This window comes from Mizuhopecten yessoensis, unplaced genomic scaffold (assembly GCF_002113885.1).
Source record: "Mizuhopecten yessoensis strain PY_sf001 unplaced genomic scaffold, ASM211388v2 scaffold10441, whole genome shotgun sequence".
Classification (NCBI taxonomy): Eukaryota; Metazoa; Mollusca; class Bivalvia; order Pectinida; family Pectinidae; genus Mizuhopecten; species Mizuhopecten yessoensis.
The window spans coordinates 713,190-729,073 of NW_018408548.1; the positions used below are offsets into that span (position 1 = coordinate 713,190).

Genomic DNA, 15,884 nt, shown 5'->3' on the forward strand with positions numbered 1-15,884 from the left:
TCAACCCCTGGCCTCACCCCACTCATCAACCAATGGTCTCATCCCCACCCATTAACCCATGGCCTCATCCCCACCCATCAACCCATGGCCTTATCCCCCACCCATCAACCCCTGGCCTCATCCCCACCTATCAACCCATGACCTCACCCCCACCCATCAACCCATGGCCTCATCCCCCACCCATCAACCCATGGTATCATCCCCACCCATCAACCCCTGGCCTCATCCCCACCCATCAACCCATGACCTCACCCCCACTCAGCAACCCATGGCCTCATCCCCATCCATCAACCCCTGGCCTCACCCCCACCCATCAACCCATGGCCTCACCCCCACACATCAACCCATGGCCTCATCCCCACCCATCAACCCATGGCCTCATCCCCAACCCAGCAACCCATGGTCTCATCCCCACTCATCAACCCATGGCCTCATCCCCCACCCATCAACCCCTGGCCTCATCCCCACCAATCAACCCATGACCTCACCCCCACTCATCAACCCATGGCCTCATCCCCCACCCATCAACCCATGACCTCATCCTCACCCATCAACCCATGGCCTCACCCCCACCCATCAACCCATGGCCTCAACCCCACCCATCAACCCATGGTCTCACCCCCTCCCATCAACCCCTGGCCTCATCCCCACCCATCAACNATCAACACATGGCCTCACTCCCTCCCATTAACCCATGGCCTCACCCCCACCCATCAACAATTGGCCTCACCCCCTCCCATTAACCCATGGCCTCACCCCCACACACACCTACACGGTGATAGTGGTTAGAATTGTTCTTTTTACATGTATCGGTTAGAAGTCTTTGTGCCGTGGATCACGAATTCAATGTCCGCCCAGAGCAAGATAAAAATAATATCTTCCTTCATAAATAATGCTTCTATATATATGCTACGTATCGAATTAATACACTAAATATATCGACTTCAGTTGATCCGAAGGACGAAATACTTGTCGTAATTGCACTGTACTGTATAAATGTATGTATAGAAATATATTTTATTTCGCATCCTCGAAGTATTTGACATTAAATTATAGTGTTTGTTAAACGAGTGGCGCCGTCTTGGCAGTGAAAAGTATATCGTAAGGAATTGTTAATCCCGTGTATACATGTTACAGTATAATCGGTAATAATAGCCTCAGAATTGATGGTACAGAGGAATCAAACAGGCTTGACACTAGCAGTAGTATAAGTTGTAAAATGCCTATCCTTTCTTCCAGGTATTAAACTCTGTCGTATGTGCCAGGACGATCAGAGTCGTAACTCAAAGATTAAACTTTCATAGTATGATCTTAACCTGCAATCAAATGTGAGAATATCTTATAGACCCTTCCATGTGTGATCAATAGACAGGTTATTGCAACAATACGGAACAAATAAACTAGTAGTGAGTTCTGCTGAACACCGCCCTATAGAAATGGTAGCGTTATTAAGAAATTGATTAGGAATACTGTAAAATACTTATTTTTGGGAATTTAACTTCACGGTTGTCCTACCAGAGACATGCATCGCAGGGAAAGGAATCCGTGAACCGAGCAACGATAGTGTTATGTGAATTGCCTATGACTTTCTCTAAATATAGATTTGCTTCATCTTTTAATTGATTGTTTCTTCATCATGTTTTGCAAAATTAAGAATATTACAGTTACAACTAAAAGGGCCTTAAGTAAATAAAAAATATATACCATAAGGTAAAAAAGATAAACTCAACGTCAACACAAAAAGAAAACTTGGGAGAGGAAATATCCAAAATAAATCATTTCATTTCATCCAGGTTTTTCTTCTGGTATTGTGGGGGTTTCAGATGACTTCCTTTTTCATTTAGATGTCTTTCTATTTTCTGCTAATAAATTGACTTAGTGTTTCTATTTTGACGTGATATGTTATTGGCGCTCTGGTGTCCACCCCCTCCCCTCCCTACCCAGAGATATTGATCATATGAAACAAAGAGAATATTAAGTATTAGCATCCCAAGAAGATATTTCCGAAACGACCATCACGACCTGGCCAAGCATATTAATAGAGGTGACAAATACAGATAGCGGACATCTCAGGCCGCGAATAGCAGACGCAGACAAACGCATTGATGGATGAACACGGCGCGAAAGCATGTGAGGTCCGGGAAGCCGACATAATCGCAATCGGACTGAGCAAGACAAATTTCAAATCGCAGACGATCCGAACGAATTAAGCTGCTTTCCATTCTATTCCTGTCTAGGATAAGCGAAGTGTTTATATACGTTTCACGCCTATAAAATGGCAGTTTATTTTCACTTCCATGATTATTTGCATATAAAACTGACATGATTGTCCCTTGGGTCGTTCTCTCTATTTAAAGAGCCGCACGTGCTCCCGCTCGCGTTAATGTTAGAAGCGCCATAGCGTAACACATTCCCCGTATTGATTACACTGTCTTCCGTTGTCAAATATCTTTTCCTTGATGTCGTCTGCTTACTAGAAATTGCAATCATTCAAACCTGAATAAATGATAAGATTACAGCACACACTTTTAATGAAAAACTACCTATGGGGACTGGACACGAGGTCATTACTATGGCAGTTACCTCCATTGATTTCACATTGTAGATAAAAGTAATTTGGAAAATGGTAAAATCATTTCTAGCATTACCGTCTTTTTCTGATTGTAGATCCATCGCCTTGGGCTGACTGGTGGACTTACGACGGGATATCAGGTATGGTGGTCATTTCTCTGTCGTATCAGCGTAATTAATGGACAAGCTTTATATAGCTAAAGGTACATCAGCTCAGTCGTTAAAGGATAAGGCTACATGGTGGTATTCGTCAACGTTACTGTCTTGGCAATGTGTACATGAGCCATTACCATCCCAATTCAATCTCAGCTTTATTGCTCTGTACTGGTCTGGTGCAATTACAATTATTGTTTAAAGTGCAGGCACCTAACCTTCGTGAATGTCTTCGATCACTCCTAATTGAACAAATTGTATTTAATTGATATTACAAATACTATTTGAACTTCCAATAATGTCAGTTTATGTGCATGTTTTTAATTCCGTAACTTGTTATTTTTTTGTAACTTTAAAAAAGAATCTAATTAACCAACCAATGCATTTCTTTCATAACGTGTATTTGTTAACTACTCCTGACCATTTTTGTTATCTAATTAACCCACGAATATATTTTAAACATACTTTGTATGTGTTAATTACTCGCAACCAGTGTAACTACCAGCAGTGGGAGTAATGAAGATGCTCGTTTTGAACTACATCTGCAATTAAGTCTGGAAGCGTTTTTATAAGTTAATGACGTCAAACGACTTTGTGACGTCATACTTCAAATTAGTAAAATATATGACATCATGATTTGAGGTTGTGACATTTGATGTCGTGATGCGCAGAGATTTCCTTTCGTTCCGAAGATGCCAAAATATAAAAATACGCTTTTCTCACATAACACCAAGGGTCTTGGCCCTGTTGTTCAACAGATTATTAGCTTATAAGTGATTTGCTAAAATTTTGTTTTGTGTATCTTCAAAACACAACCATTAGCTGAGCTGAAACTTTCCCATACAGCAATGTTTAAACAGAGTAAAATTACATGCTAAATAAAGTTTAAGCTTGTATACTGACCAAACAGATTGTAAAAAATGGTAGTTAAACAGTGACAACTTGGCTCAGGCAGAGATACAGATCTATTTACTAGTGTTGATTGGTATCATGTTTGTCTATATAACTTCCGTTCATTTTTTAAATTGTCGAACATACTGGAGTAAATTTCGTGTATATTACTTCAAAATTAACTTACTTGAGTAATATAAAGATATGTTATCCAAACTCTTTTGTTAGAGAACGTCTTTACATAGCGTGGCATATCAATGATTGCAGAATGGTTATCACTGACCCGTGGTAACATAGTTGGTCTGCTGTATCACTCTGTATGATCTTAAGAGGCTACAATGTACGTATGTAGCTTAACTTGATAATAGGTATTGTTCTTCTGTGCTGTCTGCTAACGGGACATTAACGTGGCCGTCATTTATATGCGGTGTCCATTGTATTCCTCTGAATTTTCTTTTTATAGCGGCAATCCTGTTAGATATTTAGACGCGTTGAAAAAACATCTTAATTGGTTATTAAATGTACCAGAAAAAATAACTTTTTATGTTTATACAGACGCAGTTTGAATTTGATTTTACTTTTGGACTTTATGAAAAGTTCCGATTTTCTCTGATATTGAATTTTCCCGGTAATAAAATGATATCTTTTTTAATATCATCATGACCAAACTATCAATCAAAAGATATACGACATCCATATATTTGGTATGTTTATTTTAAGCACCTGGTGATATAAACTTTGATAAAACGAACATTTGTTTATCATATAGGTTAACATTCCCTTTGCCATTTATCAGTTAGTTACAGGCTGAAACATTATTCAGGAATTGATAAGCAATACATTTTGTAGCCTGATGGTTGTCAAGTGTCGTAGTGAAAACATCTCAGAGCACCTGGTCGCATTATCTCGATTAGTTTGAGTACGACCTAAGTCGAGTTTAAAATAGCAAGCGTCTATGTTAAGTATACGGGAACATAAGTTGGGTCATGGTAATATTTGGGTCTGTGTATACAAATGTACCCTTTTTCTATAATTCATGCAATTTGTTTGTAGGTGTCTTGCGCTAAGCTCCCATTTTGTTCTGTGTTCAGACGGAGTTGCCCAAATACAATACAGCATCCACAAAACTATTAATATGAATTGAAAACGCTTTGACAGTATGACAATAAGTCCAGGAAATCATTTCTAAAACGAAAGAAACTCAGACCTTGCATTTTTTTTTTGACAAAATACAAAAGATGAAATAAGCAAAACATGATATCAACAACAGCAGCGTTTTGAGAGTAAAACTGAGGCTGGACACGGCCAGGTGTTTGGACCTAAGATCTCAGAACACAATACTGTCAACCTAGCCAAACGAGCTACCCAATCAAATGCAATGCTCTTCCTCAATCCAGATACAGTTATATCCAAAACAAACTTAAGCTGAGATTGCTGTGTTTCATCCGTTGTCAGTATAATGTGACCGGGCGAAATGCTGTGCTTGGTGCCTTCGGCATGGTATTTCAGTGAGATAGCACAATAAAGTCGGCATCAGATCTGCACTATCACAAGGAGGCAAGCACAACAGCATACCCTGTCTCCTGCATACACACGCGCAAGCATGCATACACTTCACACATGGAGGCACGTCCTTAGATGACCTAAGCTGTTAATAGTACGTTAAACAAAATTAAACCAAACCAAACCAAGATTACTGTGTATATGGAAAGCTGGTGTGGGACTCGCTAATGTTTTGCCCGTAGCGGGACAGGCATCCTTAACATAGTGTAGAATATATTAATGGACAAGTAGTTTTCCAGGATACCTTGTGACTAGTGAAATAAACATTTTCAAATATACACATAAGGAAGTATAAACTATTATTAAAAAGATTTTGGGTGAAAATAATGGATAACAATGTCTCTTGTGACCGGTTTTAGAAGTAACAAGGAATCCACCGTGTATGTTTCCAATAAGGGCTTGGTTCGTTATTTGTAGAACATGATATTCACTAATGGTAGGGCTGCGCTGTTTATGTGGTGGCTTTTCCGAAACTGATGCTTTAAAACTTTATGTGTGGAATTATCGACTTCTTCTGTTAGATGTTTCTTGATATCTGTTTTGTTTGCTTTTCATTTCTAAAGGTAATGGGACATATAGCTGTTATCGTATTTACCCCCGCTGATACGGTCATTACCTTCGTAAAAAGAATGGGTCTATTGCTCTATATTGCTTTTTTATAAATGAATAACTAAGGTGGAGATGAAAATCGTTTCCCTTCTTCTTCGTGAAAGTTTTGTCTATACGTGTGTCTACCTTATCATTAGTCAGAAACCGATTGTAATGTCGTATTCTGTATGACAAAATGTGCTGATGGTTCATTAAGACTCAGATATTGTATCAAGAACTAACACACGTGCTTATCAAAATATCATGGAACGAAACGACAAATCAACGCTGATACGCAAAGACTAAAGGAAAATTGGCGAAACCAAAGAAAATTGATATGATTCAACGGACGTGAAAAGGTATGGGGTCATCTGCCCGACTACATGGGTTTTTACCGGGTAATCCGGTTTCCTCCTACGCAAAGACCCCCCGATCGCTACCATCCGGGCCAACAAGAGTGATTTATATAAGTTGAAATAACTTGTTTCATAATTTTTGTAAAATACATTTACTTTTTATATTTATATGCTTCAACACAATCCTCAAAAACAAAGTTGTTACTAAGAACATTACAAGGATAAGCCTGGCGTCAACGCTTTCCCTAACAAACGCGTGTGCTGCTCCGTATGTGTTCGACTTCTGGTGCAGAAGTAAGTTGTGCGTTTATGACGTCACTGCTCTAATGTGTTTGCACGTGTAACATGCGGATTCTTTCTACCAATATTTTGTATGTTAAGGCAGTCTTTGTTGTTAATTGATCAATGTTCCAAATGTTACGCACGAAATGTTGTGGTTGTGTACACGACAAACAATAAAGTAAAAAGAATTTATATAGGTAGGTATAGTACATCCGCCAATATTCTTTGGGTCCTGGGTTACCGGAAGTACAGATAGTTTCTCAATAGTTCGTCATGAAAGGAACACTCGAAGAAACACTCCTCACCACACAGATCGTCTCTGTACCGGTAATACGTCTCGACGCCGTAGGAAATATCATGGCTAATTAGACTAACGCAATTATGGATCATTTCTGTACTATACCGAGGTAATCAGATGTATCTGTTCCATTACAAACACTACCGGAGTATAAATATTAGGCCGAATAACTGACTATACAAAATATTCTGTGATTGGAAATCTTTGGATAAATAAATGTAAACTTCGACTTAAACATCAATTTGTGGTATAAAAAGGGCGAGGAAATAGTCCCAAAGAAGATCTAAATACGTATTTCCCGATTTCACAGTTACGAAAGCCTGGTGAGCGTATGTAACATTTGAATGTTCCATGGTAATTGGCTATATAGGTCCCAAGGCGATCGTACGGCGCACCATCAAATTGTCACAGAGATATTAATTAACTGTTCAAAATTGCTTTAATTGCTTTGTATAGAGACATATACGCATGGAGCATGCATTGGAGGATTGAAACTGTCTTCCGGCCATCAATTTGTCAGATTACCAGAGTGGCGGTACCAGACACACGTCTGCCGATCTTGGTATATTGACAATGGCCGGGAAAGCCAATAAACAACGGCCAAAGGTTGGACATTTAGAAATAATCTTAACAAAATAATCTTAACGTATTTGATACAGCAATGTACACTTTGACTACCAGATCGATATTGGTTTTACAATGATGAAGCAATGGTCCCACTGAGGTATAATGATCCCGCCAGCAATGATATATTGTAAGATAACCTCTGTTCCCTCAGAATGCACTAAGTCTCAGAATCAATTTTTGGGTCGTTGTGGGTTTTATTGTAATGCAGTGGTGTTGATAAGCGATTGAAAACAAATCACCTGTTACAGCTCCAGCCTTGTAGAAAATGAATGGAACGCATTAACAAAAAAGTCTCAATCTCAATGTGACAAATAAGAATAATGAAAAGTGTTTTAGTTCGTACTCGCCGGATTTGTCAAACACAAACTTGATGTATTTTTCACTTGAAGTATCAGAGGCGCTTAAAGGAACGAGCCGCGTTTGATGTACTGGTATATACCGTACGTAACCGTTAACCGAATATTTAGTGGAAACAAGGGATTTCTCACTTACTTTTGTCTATGTTTAACTTAGCATTCTATTATCACACTCTAAATAAATTCAGATGGCGGCCATATTTAGATGTCGATTGCCTTTTTTTTCGCGCTTGAATTATTCAAAAAAAAAATCACTAAAATTCTACTAAAGGATGTGATTGATCTCCTTTTTGCTCCATTTAAGTCTATCAATGGTGAAAACGAACACCAAAGTATTTAAATCGAAAGTAGACACCAGTCCTGTTGGCTGTGAAGCCTAGAGCGTTAGACAGTGTTATTCCCAAAGCAGTGTTAGAATGTGTTGGTTTGACTTTCGGCGTCTGGGGAAAAATCGCACAGGGTCTTCAAATTATTGTTTAGAGGTTGTTGTTTTTGGGGCAAATCACAGTTCTCCACAACTTAGATTGAAATATTATATGTTCTTGTTTTTTTGTGTTTTTTTTTAAAGAGCTGTTGGAAAGAGATACATTAGGCAAATTTGCTCTGTTCTTTAAAAGGTTTATTTCGAAAATAATTGTGGATGTGAATATTAGAAAGTGTACTATAACACTGACATATTGGCGTATTGTAAACACGTGTCCTGGTGTCGGGGTCTTTGTTAATGACGTGGTACAGTGTGATGTGCGACAGGGCGATTAATGAAAATGGCTTAACCGATCAGTTAGCTATTCTCAATTTCCCTTAATCTTTTGTATTGCATTCTAGCAAAATATCGTACTACAACTGACTACAGGGAAAAAAGCTGATATCTCAAATCAATATTGGTTTTTGTCCTGCACGCCATTATTGTACAAATTTGAGATTTTGATGTGACGTTCGGATCCGGAACGGATGATTTAGGACAGTCACCTGTAGGACATCTTGTATCAGGTAACATAGAGGATGAGGCGGAAATGTGTTTGCAAAATATCAAATACCTCGTAGATTAACAATGATAGCACACGGTATATCGTGGTCACGTGTCTTACGTATAAGTAATTGGCTTTCTTCCTGATATTAAAAGAGTATTGCCCATGCAACAAGTTCATGATGCTAGATACAAGTATTGTTTATTAAACATAAAACAATCTTTTGATATTATAAACATGTCCATGTTTTAACTTTTACATTTCCTAATCGTAAACGTATAAGATAAATAAATGTAAATATAAACTTTATTTATTTTACAACAATTATGAAACAAGTTATTTCAGCTTATATTTAACACTCTTGTTGGCCCGGATATTAGCGCACGGGGGTCTTATTGTGGGAGGAAATCCAGAGAAAACAAACGTTGTTGGGCAAGTGACCCCACACCTTTTCACGTATAAGAATATATAATTTCACTTTCAACTATCAAGAAAAAAAAATTGCGTGTCTGTCAACAGTATGTTTTGATATTTCAAATGTCAACTTAATCGATTGATCTACTACCCCCATAGCATCAATTGGGATGTTTTTGTTCGCTGTCATTCATGTCTCCTTCCTTTTCTATCTTTGTCTGTTTCAGGCGGCACTCCCTAGGCACCCGTCCTCATATGACCATAGTTTTCTATCTATGTCTGTTTTGACGGTGTCTACCTAGGCACCCGTCCTTTTAAGGCCAGGACTTTTTTATCTATGTCTGTTTCGACGGTGTCTACCTAGGGATCCGTCCTTATAATGCCAGGACTGTTCTATCTATGTCTATTTCAGGCGGCACTCCCTTGGCACCCGTCCATATAAGGCTAGAACTTTTCTATGTATGTCTGTTTCAGGCGGAACTCCCTAGACACCCGTCCTTATAAGGCCTGGCCTTATAAGGACGGGTCCCTAGGTAGACACCGCCCAAACAGACATAGATGGAAAAGTCCTGGCCTTATCAGGACGGGTGCCTAGGTAGATACCCTCCAAACAGACATAGATGGAAAAGTCCTGGCCTTAAAAGGACGGGTGCCTAGGGAGAGCCGCCTGAAACAGACATAGCTAGAAAAGCCCTGGCCTTATAAGGCCAGGGCTTTTCTATCTATGTCTGGTTGGAAGGTGTCTACCTAGGGACCCGTCCTTATAAGGCCTGGCCTTATAAGGCCAGTACTTTTCTATCTATGTTTGTTTCAGGCGGTACTTACTAGTCACCCGTCCTTATATGGCCAGGACTGTTCTATCTATGTCTATTTCAGGCGGCACTCCCTTGGCACCCGTCCATATAAGGCTAGAACTGTTCTATCTATGTCTGGTTGGAAGGTGTCTACCTAGGGATCCGTCCTTATAATGCCAGGACTGTTCTATCTATGTCTGTGTCAGGCGGCACTCCCTTGGCACCCGTCCGTATAAGGCCAGGACTCTTCTATCTATGTCTGGTTGGAAGGTGTCTACCTAGGGACCCGTCCTTATAAGTCCAGGACTCTTCTATCTATGTCTGGTTGGAAGGTGTCTACCTAGGGACCCGTCCTTATAAGGCCTGGCCTTATAAGGACGGGTGCCTAGGCACCCGTCCTTATAAGGCCAGGACTTTTCTATCTATGTCTGTTTGGACGGTATCTACCTAGGCACCCGTCCTTATAAGGCCAGGACTGTTCTATCTATGTCTGTTTCAGGCGGCACTCCCTTGGCACCCGTCCCCATATGACCATGGCTTTTGCGAAGATATATATATCCCAAACATAACCCCCAAAATCTAAATATATCCAAACAACTTGCTTTCATCTCAGTTCCAATATACTGCTTTATGACAATCTGGACGGGGACGTATTGTCGAGTTTAAAGTACATTTCAATCAGTGTTGTTGTCCCGTCGATGCAGGTTACACCCAAGGGATAAGGAGCGCGATTTGATGGGATGAACGTGCTGGCGTTTGAACGCGATAGAGGAAACACTAGAATGGACAGTTTGAGCGAAAGTGACAGTTTTTTCCCTGAAAATTTAATCTCGACATAACACTCCTCTAAAGAACGAGACAAATCATACCAAGGTTAAATTTTGATCCCAGCATTGTAGACCGCGACATAAACGAAACCTGGAGATAAGGTATATTAGCCTACGTCTTATCTCCTTATATGATAAAAGACATTACTGTGGGTAGACATAGTTAGTGTTTAGAAAGCATTTTAAAGATCCCATTTGATGACTCATGAATGCTTCGAATTCTTTTGACTTCGGGATGTTAATATTTTAAGAGAGGCGACTACCACTTTTTTATAGGCGTAAAATGTCCTCGAAACAGCACAAGGTCATATGCAGACACAGTGGCGAAGAGAGGGAGTTAGCAGGAAGAAACGAAACCGACCATAATTGATACTTTAAATCATATTAAGGACGTATGTGACGTTTTTATGATATGTATTTCGAAATAATTCTTTAAAATATATTTTAAATTATGACTTTTTTCAATGATTGAAGACAAATTTGAAATACAAATGACGCAGTTATGTAGAATTTTCAACGTAAAATACACTTTTATTTGAATGTTCACATGAACAAGAGGTTTATCTTGGACCGTTCACCTGGCAGTAAACAGAATTTTATAAATCTGAAAACAACCATATCTTTCAAGGCCAGCACAAGATGGCTATGTTAGGTGCATAAAAAAGAGAACTGGCGACGTTAACGCTACAAAATTAGCCATTCAAAAATATCACCTTTAAGAAAATCAGAACCATATTTTTCAATATGTAATGAAAACACATAACAGGCCCGCTCACGCGCTAACGAAAACTCATTACGGACGCGCTTATTTAAACACATCACGGGCGCGATCATGAAAACACATCACGGGCGCTCTTATGAAAACCCATGATAAGTGTGCTCGTGAAAACGCATACCGGGTGCGCTGATGAAAGTGCATAAAGTGCGCGCCCATATATACGTAATGGGGTCACTCGTTAAACCTGAAAGACAAATGTAGGATTAGTCGGATTGCTATGCATTATTGCTATGTAATCGTCCGCCTTCCTCAACAAGGTTAGCGGGTAGCATATGGTCTTGGAAAATTCCTATCAGCTTGTCATAATTGTGTGAATGTCACCGTCTGTCTGGTTTCTACCTACTAAACGTGTATATGCAGACTGGTGAATCGCAGAGTTTTTTTGTTGTTTTTTTTTATCAGAGAAGGTTAAATCTAAGCTTGACCAGTAATTGCATTTGCAATGACCTTGATTTGCGATGACTTTGCGATGACCTTGATTTGCGATGACCTTGATTTCATTATGGCACAGCATTGAGTTTGTCCCAAAGTAACGCGGGGTTTTGTGATCCAGGCCAAGGCTGGTCTCCGCAGCTTGATGATAATGTCTCTAGTTGATGAACGTTATATGACAAACGGGCACACTTGCGCCGAGAAAAACCATTTCCTCTTGCCAGCAAGCTATTGAGTTTGTAATAACACGAAATTAGTGGATGTTGCTCGAACCCGTTCTTCGGCAACTCAGTATAAACATGACAACGCTTCGGGCACGAATAAGCTTTATTCAAAAATCAAAAGAGCAAATCATTTTGTGATTTTAGACAAAAGTTTCATGACATTTAAGTAATGTATTATATAAGTATGGAAATGAAAGAAGAACAATTTATAATAAAGAAAAGTAAAAACATAATAAGAATCTGTCAGTTAATTTTCATATCAAATTCTGGGTTCCAATTTTTCCTCCTTTGTGTTGAGACGCCAGTATTTTGTTCCTGAGTGTTGAGGTTGTGGTCTATTTCATTCTTCAGTGATGACAGTATAGCATATTTTATCCTAGAGTGTTGACGTTGTTTTATTTGTCCTTGACGTTGTCCTGGTGACGCCGTTAATTATGTTCCCTGTGAGCTGTAGCTGTGGTATTCTTTCCTGGCGTGTTGTCGCTGTGGTAATTTTTTCACTTCTTATGATTCTGTCGTATGTTATGAACCAGGAGTAAATGTTGTTTTTTCTTTGGATGAATGTTCACCCAACAGCACTTCAGTCATTTCAGTCACTTGAGTCCCTGTTGTACTGACCTCGAATTCTGAGCTTGTCCTGGCGTGTGACTGAGTCATGTATTACTTTGCACATACAAAACTTAAAGGCTTTTGCGCATATTTGAAATCACGAACTGAAATAATCCCTTAATATAAAGCATGTATATCCCTATATCATCTATTGCTGAACCTGGTTTTACAAACGATTCTTAATCCCTAAGTTTCTCAGGAATCTTGTTTGCCATAAGAAAGCATAACTGCAGTTTATGAAAATTTCCATGACTTACATTTTTCCTTTGCTACAATAATACTTTCCTATAGAGCAATTTAAGCTAAGGAGTGGGTTTTTTTAAGAGAAAGTGAGTTCGTAGAACTGAGATCTGTATTGATAAATGATAAAAATGTAACTTAAAATGTGCTGTCGAAGCGCGGAATACGAATGTGATATTTTTGTATCATAGACACTACTCACCGTCTACTCAAATACCTACTTCAATATCGCGAAAAACATAACATAATAAATATTATTATTCCTTTTTTTTGCAATGAGATGTAACACAAATCAGAAAATAAATTACTCCTTAACTGGTCTTCTAGGGGAGATTTTCACCTGCCGAATTAAAAAAAATAAAGAGTTAGATACATAATACGGCCGAGGTTTTCAGCCGACAGAACTGTAAGTCGTCCCAGTTAAAATGTGAGTTCCGGGGTCGTAATAACCGAAGCTCCTGTCTAGTCCGGGACGTCCGCACTAACGATACGCGTAACGACCCGAAGATCTAACGTCTGTCATTATTCTCGTCTGATTCCTTCACGTGCATGGCCTCCTGGATGAAACTATTTACTTAAGATGGGTTTGGAACGACATGTCCAAATGCGTATGTCTGCATTTTTTAACAGCAAGTTAAAGCTTTTTTTCAATTTATTTTGATGGATAACAGAAGACAACTGAAATTGTGTTTTATTTTCAAGTGAACATTTAATCTTTATCTTTACTGATAAAACTGTCCACTGAACAACAAAGTGATTTTTTTGAAATTTCATATAAATGGAATTCATTGACAACTATTCTTTTATTATTTAGACGGAAACATTTCATTTGAGATAGGAACCTTCAGCAGATCCAGCATCTATTTTGTGATTTTACATGACTGGTAACAGTTTCTCCCCCATTTGACAGAGATGTCCAATCTAAGGTTCAGGGAAAGATATCTTTCTCTTACCCTGAGTGGATAGCCAGCACGGAACATTTGAGCATACTAGACCGGAAGTTACACATACATGTAGGTGTATCGCACTCTCGTGCCAGCGGCAACCTTGGACCTCGAGGTGGATTAGCGCTGATGAATTTTGACGCCAGTTACGGTGTGATGTGTGCGTGGTTTTCTCCTTTTTTTCCCTTTTTTCCGTCATATTTTCATCCTTATTAGAGACGTCAATGACCGAATAACGTTTAAAATGGTTTGACACTACATTACAGCTATTTCTCCCTTTTTTATATTATGAATAGTTAATTGAAACATAATTGAAAAAAATGTCATTTTTGTTTATTTACATCTAGTGTTCATTTGTGTCATTAGTTTCATTAAATTTGTTTTCTTAGAAATGGGGGGGGGGGGGGGGGGATCATGAATGATCATGCAAAGTCTTGGGTTGGATAGTCAAGAGTCTCCTCCTCGGGTCGATATTTGTCTGTCCTGCTCGAGGTAGGGATATCTTTTATTAGTCATCATAACAACCAACAGACGATAACAGGTGTGTAACAAACAGAAATATACTGATGGCTTTTAATAAATTAAATCCATTTTATGTCATTACATCTGTGTTATTCACAAAATGATTTAATAAGCTTTCTGTAACATTATACACTCTGTATTTTCATGTCCATTTCATTAATTTGCTTTGTGTGATTTTCCTTACTCGGTTATGTAGACTTTTATTCTCTATTCCATGTAACGTAATCCCCCTTTTATCATCGCTGCTCTTTAAAATAGCTGATAAAATCATGTTAAAACTGAAATAAACAGTCGTTGAAAAATCCTTTATAAGTTGAATTAACAGACCAAAGCTTGATTTATTTTTGCGAAACATTTTATTTGAGGATGGTACCTTTGGCAGAGCATGTACGTGTTTTTTAATCTCCATAGTTGATAAAAAAAAAACATGTGCGTTATCAGTAAGCCATTTACATGCAATAACTGCCAGTTTTAGCGTTACCATATGTAGAAGATATTGATTTTAGATATGTTCTATATGCCTAACATTAGATACTACTGACAGGATATACACTAATTGCCAAAGATACATACATAAGTCATAACGCGTGATTAGTATCGGTTGTTTATGATTAACACAGTGCCGAGAACTTCACTGCAAAAGGAGCAAACACTAGGTTCCTCCAGACTGAAGTCTGGTCGATTGAGTTATAGGTTTTATTATAATTATTGTAAAAAAGGCAGACAAGGCGTTGACGTTTTTAAGACGGCTTAACTTTAGTTTTCTAATAATGTTGTTGACGTTTTATTGTCACTAATAGACCTACTAAAAACAAATTATGCCTAGTAGTATATGTGTCATCTGTTGTGAACTATTTTTTTGCGATTTGAACCAGTTAACTAATTTGATCACGGAAAACTGCAAAATATGTAAGCATCAAGGTTTCATTTTCACAAAAACATGTGTATTTACGGTTATTGTGGATAGACGCGTCGAGTTTACTTATAAATAACGTAGTCAGGGTTTATATCAGGGAAGCTTAAATCTACGCTTGAATCTTATTCGTCATAATTCCAACATAATCGGCGTCCTTCAGGATGACTTACCTGTTCAGTGTAATAAAGATATAACTTTGGTGACTGACGCGCTTTCCTGGATTTCACAAAAGCCGAGGTAACAGGTGTAAGATGTCACGTAGAAACTATTTCAATTCCGAGCACCACATTTCGTATCCGTTGATTTGAAAACACTTGCCAAGTCCGTCCAGCTTCCGTCGTCATATTTGCTTTAAAAAACTTCTCATCAAGTATGAGTTTTAGGTATTTCCCATTGTTTATCTTTCGTCTTACTTCTCGGTGTTGTCTGTTTGTTGCAAAAAACAAGGTCAGTTACTGAATAGACACCAAAACAAAAGGCAAGACAACATGACTTCCGCTAAAAATGAAAACTAAGGCGGGACCAGATTGG

At 38.6% G+C, this 15,884-nt stretch overlaps 1 protein-coding gene across 2 annotated transcripts in view; it reads left to right on the forward strand.

The window, feature by feature from the left end:
* LOC110460591 (carbonic anhydrase-related protein 10-like) overlaps window positions 1-15,884 on the forward strand; it is a 104,551-nt gene that overhangs the window by 38,554 nt on the left and 50,113 nt on the right. For both annotated transcript variants that reach the window (XM_021513576.1, XM_021513577.1), the window contains exon 3: window positions 2,668-2,712. In XM_021513576.1, coding sequence (XP_021369251.1) covers window positions 2,668-2,712 — 45 coding nt within the window. The remainder of the gene's footprint in view (window positions 1-2,667; window positions 2,713-15,884) is intronic.